This window comes from Aspergillus novofumigatus, assembly GCF_002847465.1.
Source record: "Aspergillus novofumigatus IBT 16806 chromosome Unknown P174scaffold_1, whole genome shotgun sequence".
Classification (NCBI taxonomy): domain Eukaryota; kingdom Fungi; phylum Ascomycota; class Eurotiomycetes; order Eurotiales; family Aspergillaceae; genus Aspergillus; species Aspergillus novofumigatus.
The window spans coordinates 1,167,375-1,180,072 of record NW_020194274.1 but is presented as its reverse complement, the minus strand read 5'-3'; the positions used below and the strand labels follow the sequence as shown (position 1 = coordinate 1,180,072).

The window sequence follows — 12,698 nt, the reverse complement described above, 5'->3', positions numbered from 1 at the left end:
ATTTATTGCTCATGCCCTCCCCCCCTCACACCCCGACCCTTCTACTTGATCATCTCGCTGGCTCGCTCGTTTCTCAGCCCAGCCTTCCTACACCTTGACGCTCCTTTTTGTTTCTTTCTTTCTTTTCGAATAAATTCTTATATGTCTTAATAATCATTCCTACTAACACTGTCCGCTCGTTCAGCTCCGGCCTTGAAGACCCTTATCCCCGGCTATCTGGTCATCTTTGAACCTCCCAGTTTTCAGACTATTGTCTCTTCACTGGCCGTTCCTTAATACTTCCAACTAATTTACACTCATTACTTGCAATTAATCTTGACGACTGTCGCTCTCTTAATTCCGTCGTTTCCTGATAGACGCAGTTCTTTGTCAGGTCCACTCCTTCTAGAAGCATACGCAGCTTTGATAATATTTTTCCGATCGATATCATCCAACCGATCGACAACATGGCCTATCACAAGCGTCCAACGTCCAGCTATCAGCCCTGTGACAGCTATTTTGTGGAGTCTTATGACGACTTCCCTGCTCCTCGTATCGACCCCAAGGAAGATGCGAAACTGGTTGCCCGGGAACGTCAGTTTGCCATTGCGGATGAGCTATCCAAGGCTGCCAGTGATGAATTCCGCGATGACATCCTGGCCCACATGCTGGACATGGACGTGAGTGACCCTGATTTGTGGAGCTAGGAGAGCATAAACTGACGGTGATTTCCCTTCATTCTAGGCTGCTACTCTCCCCGATGTCGAGTCGATTGATATACAAACTGAGATCCAGTGGTTCATGCGTCCCTATCTACTTGACTTCCTGATCGAAGCCCACACTGCCTTCCAATTACTGCCTGCAACACTCTTCCTGACCGTAAATCTGCTCGACCGATATTGCTCGAAGCGTGTTGTGTACAAAAGACACTATCAGCTGGTTGGATGTGCAGCCCTGCTCATTGCGGCGAAGTATGGTGATAAGAAGGATCGTGTACCTACCATCAAGGAGCTTAAGTCGATGTGCTGCTCTCTTTACGACGACGACATGTTCATTCAGATGGAGTGGCACGTTTTGCAAACTCTAGGATGGACAGTCGGACACCCAACTGTGGACAGCTTCCTTCAAATTGCCGTTCTGGACACTCCTTATGACCCCGAAGTTGAGCATCTGGCTCTCTATATCTTGGAAATCTCATTGTTCCACAGGGAATTCGTCTCCAAGGCGTCCGCTGACCTTGCCAGAGCTTCCTTGGCCCTGGCACGGTGCATTCTGAACAGACCCCAGCCTCGTCATACGGAGTGGGCGTCGCAGTACGATTCGATGACCCTGGTGGGTCTTTCCCAGCAACTTCACCAGCCATCTCAGGTCTTGTCCCGGAAGTACTCTTCGTCCCATTATTCGCGGGTTGCGAAGATCTTGGAGCAGTTCCTTGCCCGGCAGGCTTCGATCACAAGCTACACTCCCCCAAGTCCACCCTCTGATGTACCCTCGGATTCCAAGCCTTACTACGGGGAGGTCGGACTGGCAACTCCGCAGAAGGCGCAGTCTTCGAACCTGCCAAATGGGTATCCCACTCCTCCCATCACACCGGAAAATGAAGCGTTTGCCAATGCCTGCAACCCCAACTTCGTCAAGGAGGTGCCAGAGACTAACACATGCTCGCCATCACCGTCGCCACCCCCGATGCAATACGTGGACTCTCACCCGTACAACCCGGTGGCCGCGTATGCGCATCAACCGTTTGAGCAACCTCAGATGAGCTTTACTTCCAGTTTCTGAGCTGGACCAAAGTGGTCGAGGAAAGCCCTTGGTATCATCGGATACTTAGCTCATTTGACTGCTGGCATGTTTGACCTGCGAGTGATATCACAGCTGCCGGACCTGACTTGCCTATCTATCATTGAACTACTCCTAGTTCCGCAGTCGACCGACCTGATTGCGAGAACTATCTCCTATTTCCTTGTGTCTTCTCTTTTTCCTTTTTCCAAAATTGCATACCCATTTCCCTTGTGTTCATTTGCACATCATATTCTGGGTGTTTTCAAGTTGCATTTCACCATTTATTTTACATCTAGCATTGCAAGCGCGAGCCGTTCGAGTCCAAATTGCATTTGTCTATTTTTGTTTTCTCTTTCTAGCCCTTTCCCATTGATGTGTGGAGTGCTGCGAACCATTTTACCTAGCGACTTCCTCGATGGCGGTCTGCTCTGGTGCTAATTGGCATTCATATCTGATTTTTCCCCATCCCTTCTTACCTACATCACACAATCATACCCTCACATACCCTTAAAGTACTAATGTGGATCTCCCTCTTACTCCTCGTACAAATTTTACATGCAACCCGGCCCTGAACGAGGCCTCGGGAAGTGTTGGTATGCGGAAGGAGAGACATCACCCTCCCGGAAAAATCAAGAACAAAAAAAGAAAAAACACATGAAAAGCACAAAAAAAGGAACGAAAAAAGGCGGCTCCTTTTTCTGCTGTTGTGAAGTCGGTGAAGAAAGAGTGGAGCCAGGTGGATTGGCACGAAAGAAGCATATTGAGCATTTGCAAAGTCCCCTCAACCCCCTCTGTTATTAGATCCCCGTCATCGACCCCTTTCTTTTACTTCTTCTTCCTCCTAGGGGAAGATGAGTGGTGGATTTTGAACACTGGATCAGCAATAAAGATATATCTGATTCCATACATACTTGCATACATACTATTGGCAGATTGAATGACATAGCATTATGCCAGTATCATTCATCATGTAAGCGTACAGGCAGCCCGTGATCTTCGTAAGCTACTGTTAGAGAGAGATCGCCAGGGCCATGCAATCTCTTGGTGACCAAGTCGCGGAGCATCACGACTAACGGGGTAGGTCTTAAGGGAATATGATTATATGACATTCCAGCTATGTCCGCATTTCGGCGCAAGAGGAAAGAGGGATACAAGGTAACAGGGGCGTGTAGAAATTCTGGGGTCAACGAAGATGAGCCTACGCAGTGAAACAGCCTAGGAGAGGCAGACATATTACTCTACAGAGTGAAGCCTGCTGCTCCGTGCTACCAGATACAGACGACGAACAAAGGCCGGGAGAATCAAAAAAGTAGCGTTGTTTCAATAATAATTCTCTTGCGATTATACGGCCAAGTCATAGCCATGAACACAATTCAGTCAACCGCACTTGTACTTGTGGAAGTCAACTCCAAAAAGGAGTTCGTCCAAGGACAATGGCAGCCTGATCTCAATCTGGATCAAAGACGTGTGCGAAAGCGAATGTCATCAGCAGGTAGTCGAGTTCATCATGGAAGGCGTTCACCATATGGGCTGGGAACGATTCAAGCTCACGAGCTGGAGCTTGGTCGTTTCCACAATCCCAGTGGGAACTTGAAGAAAAAACAAAGGAAAGAACCCGGTACCCACGCTATGCCAAAAAGAAGATGAAGAAGAGGGCCCAAACATACTCCGTAGTGACAATGGTAATAATACAGCAAAGTAAGGGAAGGAAAGCAAACAGCGATATGCGGATCAACCCTATCTGGAGTGATATGACCACTTCAAGGTGCAGGACTGAAGGATCAGGACTCCGGACTATTCAGTCATGGCTGGCGACGATGTTGATGCAAGGGTTGCTCCGCACTATCTCCCATGCTTGATACGAGCATGTGGTACACCGCATCCAAGACCTCTTGTCACTTGGACGCGGAGGAATGTGACACGTGTGAGAGACAAGGAAAGGAAATAAGGAGAAGAAAAGATGATACAAAACAGTCGCAGAGAAAGACAAGAAACTCCAGTCGTAAAGTACAGTGCATCCATAAGTGGTAATAGTACAGAAGGGGAAAGGGAAGGGGCAAAAAGGGCGAGGAGACAGTTTCGCGGAGAAAACAAGCGCAAAATCCGGGGCGTAGATGGAATTTCAAAAGGGACTGGATCGGCTCGGCAACGGACATTCTGTTCAGGGGTGGCGTCGGCCGTGGTATCGATCTATCACCATCATCATTTGAGTGTGGTGTTGTTGCGGTGACGAAGATGGACTTGAACCAAGACGAGAACAGAAAGGTCCAGACTGTTGAGAAGGCATCCGTCGACAGCCGAGAGGGGAGTAACTTTGCCGATAATCGATAGATGGAAAGATGGTATAATGACTGAGAGACAAATCCTCCCGTCGTCCACGGTCCGTCGTTATTATTGGAGGTGTCGATCGTCCGCCTCACTTTTCCATTCCCAAAAGGGTACCAAGGGAAGCCGCGCGGATAATCAGCAGGCCATTCCCAGCCCAGCCGCTCTTCCCGCCCAGCTCGAGTAGTAAGCAGCAACTGCCAGCAGCGCTTGGGGCAAGGAAGAGCAGACTGGCCCTATTCTGGTCGTGTAATGTACCGAACCCCCTTCTTTTCCCTTCCCTTTCCCATTCTTTCCCCATTCTACAGAAAATAGGGAAAGGATGCAGCGGTGGATAGTCTACTTCCACCGCTGTTTGTCCCAATCAGAAGGTCGTGTCTCGTCATAAATTTGTCCTCCCTGGTTATGTATGATTACCGGGGGTTGGGTTCGGCGTGGGACAGGATTCGATCCTATTGGAAGCAGAAAAACGGGCGCCCCAGTTAGTGACCATTCTAGATTTGGGAGATCGAGATTCTTTCATGGAGAGTATCAAACCAGCAAAAGGAACATACCTCGCAGGTCTGTGACAACTACTCTATCACCGCTGCTGGCGCTGCTGGCCAGGGTGGAATTCGAATCGTTGACTTTGTGAGGCATAATGACGGTTTGATTTGAAAGAGAGTGGAGAGATGGATTGTAGTGAGCCCAAGGATGAAAGAGGTTTATATAGATCGGTCTCAAGAGTATCTGTGGCGGAGCAAGGGTGAAGACGGGCAAAGTAGGCAAGAATAGGTAGCGAGTAGATACTCTAATTCAGGAGCAAGAAAGAAAGAGAGAAGCAATTAATATAGACCAGGAGGAAAGATTGTTGCACTTGATGTTGAATGTCGATGCTAGTGGGTTGAAGCTGGAGAGATAGTGAGGATGGGGACTGGGACGATGGGGCCCTTTTGTATGCTCTGTGTTGCTGTGTTAAGAAGCTATGGACGGTCAAAAGAGGAATAGACAGAAGCATTGAAGTTTGATACAAGAAGTAGACGAAGAGGATAATCAAAACACTGAAGACCGAAATGAAATCCTACATGAATCCAAAATAAATGCACTAAAATAAATAGCAACTGGAGACGCTCAACGCGAGAGATGGATCAATCACAGCATGCACTTCTCTATGGATAACTATACGCATAACGATTATCTCCTTTAGAATTGTTATATCAAGCATGGAGTATGTACAGCCATTGGTAAGAAAGAGACGTCATTTTTTCAGTTATTATCCATACAGAATGCAGGAATTTCGAAAATACACGACAAGGCGTCCTTCTTCTGGGGAACGCCTGCTGGACAGTGTTGGTAGGACTGTAAGATGATCCATTCAGAGCCATTCTGGTGCAACTCATTCGACTCCACTGATGCTGCCAGGGGCAAAAAGCCAAAAAGAAAAGCCAAACGACGGGTCGTAAGACGAGGCGACAAACCAGATTCGATAATTCCCACAGGGTGATGCAGATGGCGGTTGATCAACTGATCTAGTCTGTTGGCTTATAGTTGACCTTTCTGGATAGTCTCAACCACATCGTTTCCATACCTTCCGCTAGACCATCAAGAACGGCGAAATTGTGCGTTGTAGTTTACAGCAAATAACTATTCCCATTATTTCGCAGCGGTATCAATGATAGAAACCAAGAGTTCAGTAACGTGGTCGTCTTTCCGACGCATTGACCTGTCCAGGTACTGAGGTGAGGTGAGGTGAGGTACTCCGTACTGCCCAGTCCTCCCCTAGCCACATTCCATATACCCTTGCAGCGTAAGCATCACTGCTCAGCCTGATGAGGCTGAAGTATCAATCGCCGTCCTGCTTCCTAGGTACATGTCTTGAGATGACGGGCAGGCGCTCTACAGAGAATTCCGCTAAAGTCTCTATAGACAATTCCCAAAAATGATGAGACCAATGATGATGTAGATGGCTGTGCGAAGTGCGAACTGAGCAGATATCTACTGACCACCGTCTGGTGTGGCTGTCGTGCAAAGGCTGAGGCGAGTGACTGCCTGGTCTCGCGTTCAAGATAGCCTGGACTCTGCCTCCTTCGTCACTGCTGATCCTACCAGGTATTTGACCTGTTGCATCGCCATAGGTTCATTCCGTCGAATGAGGGATCATTACTGTTGCACTTAGCCTCCTAACTGCTACGATGGGGTGAGGATGAGCTGTCCATCCATGCTATGCCTTAGGCCAGCGTTCGGTACCGGGTACGGTGCCTTACATAGCTCAACGAAGGCTACCGTATTGATCAGGAGTGATTGGAAGGGCTGCAGTACTCAACGTAATGGTACGTAGACTACTGTCCCCACTGGTCTAACCTGAACAGGGGATAGCCTCCCTGAGCTGGTGTGGGTTTGATCACCTGATCCTGTACTATTAATAACTAGTCCTGTTACAGAATAGTGCTTTGGTTAGTCAAGCCATAACAATTTACTCTGGACCTGGACTCAAGCCGGCAAGCCAACTATGGGGGAAATTAATTAAACGAAAGACGAGCATTTAGGACGACGTCTCTATGGACAGTACCAAGTAAACGAAGCTAAGACCTGTGTTGAGCAAGCACGAAACGAGTATTCCGTACGCAGTACCGAAGTACCTCCATGGCCTACCTCTACTCCGTACACACCAAAAATACCCCATGCCAAATCCATAGCTCCCTGATCCACAACATAAGAGCATAGTCTAAAAGCTACTCTGTCTAGACTCTAGATAGACCGTTTTCGTCCAGATGGAGCAAGGTACGGGGTACAAGGGAAGAACACAACACCATCGTTTGGTCTATGGAGTTAAAACACGAAGTACGACATCATGACAGTCAATGCAGACGCAGTATGACCCTCTACTTGCTTGCCAGCACTCCGTCCTGTCCAAAGAGACGATAGCTTTAGGGGGCACAGAGTACAACTTCACAAGTCCAACCTCTTTCTAGACTCTCCCTAGACCCACCAATTGCCGACTGAGCTTTGATCACTCCCCACGTACTCCGTCGAAGAAACAAAGTAGCAGAGTTGCGGTGAGCAGCTGGCGTTTTCATCCTGCTTGACGTGAGGTACACTCGCCGTACCTGAGTTAACACTCATATGCATGTCACTAGGAGCAGCTGTACAACCTGTAAGCTAGTGCTGCCCTGAGTCCATTCCTCCTGGAATTAGACCTTACAGTTAGGTTCGCTGTGGGTGCGCGGGAGTTCCTGAGACTAGTACCAAGCTATGTAGACTTACAGTACTTCCTTGACCGACAGTTCGTGGCTATGTCTGGCCGTGAGAAAGACCGTCTAGGCTACTGTGTAAGGTACCTGTTGCAGGTGGTCAGAGTGAGTAGACCAGAGGCAGGTAAGCCTCCATGCCAGAACTCCTCTTTAGGAGTGTGGGTAATCTTGTGTTGAGCTGTCTGGCTGTAAGGAGGAGAAACAGCTCAGAATGCTTCTAGATGCGATAGGCGCATTATTCTTGCGCTCTTTTGGGTACCAGTCATAGTTGTTGGAGCTGATGTTGATTTTGCGCTGGAGGAAGCGGCATCGCCGCGACCTTCTGATCAGTAACCACTACCTACCTTACGTGTTTCTCAAATAGCTTCAGAAGTCAAGGCCCTCGCTGAGAAGCCATAACTTTGTCTCTAATGTTTCAGTATGGTATGTGGATCGTTTCGGACTGGGCTGGTAGGCTATCAGAAAAGAAGTGCAATAGGCATGGATTTACTGGGCATTTGGGCCCAACGTATCTTCGAGCCAGCCATGCAAAGAGTGACCATGCCTGATTGCTCGTCTCATCATAAGAGATACTTACTACATCACCGTATATCTACGTAGATGTTCCAATAAAAGAGTGAGTTGCTTGCTAGGTGCCACGCCACGCTGTCAGCGGGCCCAATCACTCCTCGACGCCTAATGTCCAACCCATGTATCCCACAAGGTCCATAAAGTCATCGGGATTGCCCATTGCCTGCCTTTTTCCATCGGTCGGCCCACCCATCATTCATTGTTCTTCGAATCCCCAGCGTCCTTCGCCCCGTTGGACCCGCTTGTTGCACCATCGTCATCGTAGTGGTATGAAACGTGGCCACGGGCCGCACGCCGCCTACCGCGCCCGAAGGCTTCTTATTCTCGCCAGTAGCGCGCTCAGAAATGAGAGTCTCGTTCATATTCGATGGTCCCTGGTTCTCCTCACCATTTTGCAAGGTCCGTTTCTCCGTGGGCCTCGAGGATGCGGCCAACCAATTATACTCGTTGCTACCCGATGGCTCAAGGACTGGTCGAGGCGGTTTAATGCGTTGCGTCTGCGGACGATGACATGATAACTGAGTGGGAATGGCGCTTTTGAAGGCGGGATTTGACAAAGGGACGTGGTTCGCTTGCCCGAGCAGGCCTTTGGCACCGATCTGAGGCTGCGAAGATGCCATCGGCGCTGGTAGACAAGGATCCTTGGCTTGCGTCGAAGACTTGCCGAAGAATCGCGATATGTTCTCTTGAGAAAGTCCAGCCGCATTTCGAGCGGCCGGCCCTGTGCTGTTGCGGTTGGATGTGCAATCAACTTTGAGGACTGAAGACTGGGCGGCTTGTGAGGCAGACGTGGTGCTGATGTACTCTCGCGCCGATGAGAAGCCGAGCGACATGTTTGTGGACATGGGTAACTGCGGATGGCTAATTGTGTACGTAGAGGATGACAGATAGGTCGTGGTGGAAGAAGACGACGGATTTGGATTGTAGCGCCGCCTTTTGGGGTCCGGCTCCTCGCCCCAAGCCCTCGAGCCATCCCACTTAACTACGGCATCGGGGGCTTCTTTGCCATCGGCCGTCCACTGATCATCTCGCAACGAAGGAAGTGAGTCGTACGCCGCAAGCATGCTCTCGGATGAGGGTCGGGGCCGCCGCAGGATGTCAGCAATTCCATAGACGACCTTCTCCTGCAGGTTAGGCCCAAGTGGTCGAAAGCGATTTTCAATGATCTTGGGCGGAAGGAAACTCGTCACGGTTGTGGTCGCTTCCTCGTTGCGAGATTGCCTCAGTGGATAACTCAGGTATAACAGCGCCTGCGCTCTTGTCATGGCAACATAAAGCAACCGTCTCTCTTCGTCCGAGTCCTCTGCGCGCGAGTGGGGGATAATGCCGTTGTACACAGCCGGCACAAACACCACGGGCCATTCCAGGCCCTTCGCCGCATGAATGGTGGATATGGTCACTTTTTCTTGGGGTTGATCGCCGTCTTCAGAGAGGACTTCGGTCGACAACGCCACGTTTGCTAGGAATTGCGATAATGCTTCTTCACCCTTATGGGCCTGCTGTTGGGCAAGCCCCTGAATTTCAGGTAGACTAACATCCTGATCCTTTTCAGCCTCAGTCGCAGCCACGTCACCTGCCTGGGCCAGGAGCTCTTCCACGTTCGCCCATCGGTTTTCCTCATTCTGACAGTAAGTGGCTGTAAGATATTCTCGGAAATTGAGTCTCTTAATCACAAACTCAAGAAGCTTGCGAGGTGCGGACCCGTCCGTACATTCGAGGAGTTTCTGCCTGGATGATTCAATGATTCCAACCAGAGTGCAAAGGCCCTGGTCAGTAAGTTTGGCCAGGCTTTTGTCGGTCGACCTGCGACCCTGCGCTACATCTTTGATGAAATTCCACAAAGGGATCTTCGCTGCGTCTGCACCATTCATCAAAGTCTTCACGGACTCCTCGCCGATCTTTCGCGATGGTACGTTGATGATGCGCAGGAGCGCGTCACTGTTTCCGGGATTGCTTATGACTCTCAGGTAGTCCAATAGCACCTTGACCTCGACTCTGTCGAAGAAGCGCAGACCACCTACCATCCTGTACGGTACGCCATGCTTTCCCATCTCAGATTCAATATGTCGCGAAAGAGCAGCCGATCTGAGCAGGATCGCAAAATCCGAGTAGTTGAGCAATTTGCCTGTCATAGCTATGGATCGTTTGATCTCAAGCACGATCCATTGTGCCTCAGCTTCCGCAGTTGGCAGCTTGCGCAGCACAGGCATTGTTCCCGGGCAGTGAGTCGGCTGCAGCTTCTTGGCTGGCCTAGATGAGTCCTGTTCAATGACGTCCTGCGCCGATCTTAAAATAGAGCCAGATGAGCGATAGTTGTCTTCTAATAGTATCACCGATGTGTCTTTGTAATGCTGTTGCATTCGTCCGAGGTTCTTGATCTCCGCCGACCTAAATCCGTAAATGCTCTGGTCCGGGTCTCCAACCACAGTGATTCGGCGATTTCTCACTGCAAACAAATTCATCAACTCGTATTGAATATGGTTGGTGTCTTGAAACTCATCGACTAGGACTGCCTGGACGTTCGAGACGCATTGTGGATGTCTTCTCAGCAAATCGGCGCATCGGAGAAGAAGGTCGTCATAGTCGAGCAAATTGGACGTCGCCAGGTAGCTCTCGTACTCGCGATAGATTTGAACAAATTCGTGATGCTCCGCCGATCTCGAACCTCTGGAATACTTCACCGCGGCCTCGTCCGGGCTGACCCCGTGAGCTTTCTGGTGAGATATGCGCGCTCGAGCAGTGTTTGGCTGGATGCTGCACCGTAAACGTTTCACTATCCTCTGCAGATAGCATTGTTTAGCAACCGATGACTAGAGTGTATAGAGAAGATCACGGTGTCAACAGAGATCCCTACTTTGATAATTGCCAAGCTATCGCTGGAGTCTGCGATGCCGAAACCTCTCCGCAGCCCGATCAGATAACCATAGCTCACCAGGTACCGACGGCATATTGAGTGGAAAGTTCCAAGGATCAGTTTAGACTGTACTTCATCGCCTACCAGCTTCGCGAGCCGTTCTCGCATCTCACGACTCGCTTTGATGGTGAACGTGCAGCAGATGACATCCTGCGGTTGGTATCCATAACGCGATAGGAGATACGCGACGCGTGCGGTCAATGTCTTCGTCTTTCCTGAGCCAGGAGGAGCGAGGACTTGCAAGATAGAAGCAGGAGAAGTTACTGCGGCTTTTTGAGCGGTATTCAAACCTTCCAATGTGGAATCCATGTGGTCCAGAAAGATAGATTGCCGTTGTTTGATGTTACATGCACTTCACCCTCAGGCCTCGACACGCTGCGACACGAAATCATGTGACTTGTTATGTGCAAAATAGCAAACACAGGAGTCGTTGGTTCTACGAGTGACATTTCAGATATATCATTAAATAGATGGTGGCATCTTGATAAAACTCATGAGGACGTATTATTCGAAGCATTTCTTCGCGAACAAAGTGGGTATCATAACATTGGAAGGACATAGCTGAGGGCGCATGAACCAAAGCAAGGAAGATATCACTGGTTCATAAGACTAGAAAACTCCTAGTGATTGACCTCTCTAACTTCGGAATTCTCGAAACATACTAGGGTCAATCACCATGTGCAGCTGGATGGCATGAATATGGCTGAAGGCTCACTGACTTGGGCCAAAAATGCCCAACGGAATTGTCATTGCCACCACGTAGTTAGGCATGTTTACAGCCTCGATGATCTGTAGATCGCCTGCTACACTGGCTATTATGTATGCCTCACAATGAGTCAAGCCCTTAGTGGCCACCATCCACTGAATGATGTTCCGGACCGCTGTTTTGGAGGCCTCGTGAAGCGTTTGGCCGACACCGGTTGTTGCGTATTGGCCAGATACGGGCACTTTAGTTGTCGGCAGATTGCTGGACGAGGTCTCGTATTGTGGACTCGTCACCCACGGCATGTCCTTGCACAGTTCGAATCGAAGTGTAGCCTTGATTGAGGTCTCGATTGCGGTTCCGCATACTTCTCCATGGCCCTGAGCAGCGTGGCCATCACCACAGCTAAATAGAGCCCCGTCCGTTTGCACGGGCAGGTAAAGGGTGGACCCGACGGTCAACTCACGGCAATCCAGATTACCTCCGGCGTTTGTGGGAGGAACCGTAGACAAGTCCTCGTCTGTTGCAGGCGCCAGGCCGATACAACCCAGGAATGGGCGCAAAGGAATCCGTATATTATCCTTGAAAAGAACGTATCCTTGTTCCTTGTTGATTTGCCAAATATGAAGCGCAGGATCCGGGAACTCGTCTGCTAAGAGTCCAAATCCAGGGATAGTAGCTGTCCATCCCCAGTCCGCGGTCTCCAAAGCGATGACTTCGACTTTCAACGTATCGCCCGGTTGCGCATTTTGAATATAAACTGGACCGAAAACCGGATTTGCCGCATCCATATCCAAGGAGCTTATCGCTGAAGCGTCAGAGGTCCTCTCAATTCGCCCATTACTGCTGTCAATCGTATCAAACGTGACGACCTCCCCTGATGAAATAATCAATGCAGGTGGGATCTTTCTCGACCATCGTGCATGTCCACTGTCGCGCCCAATATGGCACATCTGGCATGCGGGTGTTGAATTCATGGCGTTGTCCTGGATGGTAAGAGCGTGATTGTAGGGGTGCTCCCGACACCGGAGAAGAGTGATTGAACCTCAACAGTACGGGTTCTCGCTCCGGCAAAAGGACGGAAAAGAAAGGAGGACATCAAGTCAGAGGAACTTCCTAGAACAAAAGCAACTGAATCATGAAGTGGAATCATTTTCACTTTTAGCCTTCCACGAAGAATGGCAGATCTATGATG

At 49.6% G+C, this 12,698-nt stretch overlaps 3 protein-coding genes across 3 annotated transcripts; 1 reads left to right on the top strand and 2 right to left on the bottom strand.

Moving 5' to 3' along the window:
- Positions 1-446: 446 nt before the first annotated feature.
- On the top strand, positions 447-1,761 carry P174DRAFT_426622 (G1/S-specific cyclin; the record flags this gene model as incomplete). Its single annotated transcript, XM_024825392.1, has 2 exons — positions 447-659; positions 724-1,761. 2 exons carry the CDS (start codon positions 447-449, stop codon positions 1,759-1,761), a joined length of 1,251 nt encoding a protein of 416 aa, XP_024686910.1.
- Positions 1,762-4,425: 2,664 nt separating this feature from the next.
- P174DRAFT_361764 (uncharacterized protein) lies at positions 4,426-4,725 on the bottom strand (the record flags this gene model as incomplete). The annotated part of the gene is made up of 2 exons (XM_024821806.1): positions 4,426-4,538; positions 4,641-4,725. 2 exons carry the CDS (start codon positions 4,723-4,725, stop codon positions 4,426-4,428), a joined length of 198 nt encoding a protein of 65 aa, XP_024686909.1.
- Positions 4,726-11,511: 6,786 nt separating this feature from the next.
- P174DRAFT_416056 (acetamidase/formamidase family protein) lies at positions 11,512-12,480 on the bottom strand (the record flags this gene model as incomplete). Its single annotated transcript, XM_024824464.1, has 1 exon — positions 11,512-12,480. The coding sequence occupies one exon, from the start codon at positions 12,478-12,480 to the stop codon at positions 11,512-11,514; it is 969 nt and encodes a 322-aa protein (XP_024686908.1).
- Positions 12,481-12,698: the final 218 nt, after the last annotated feature.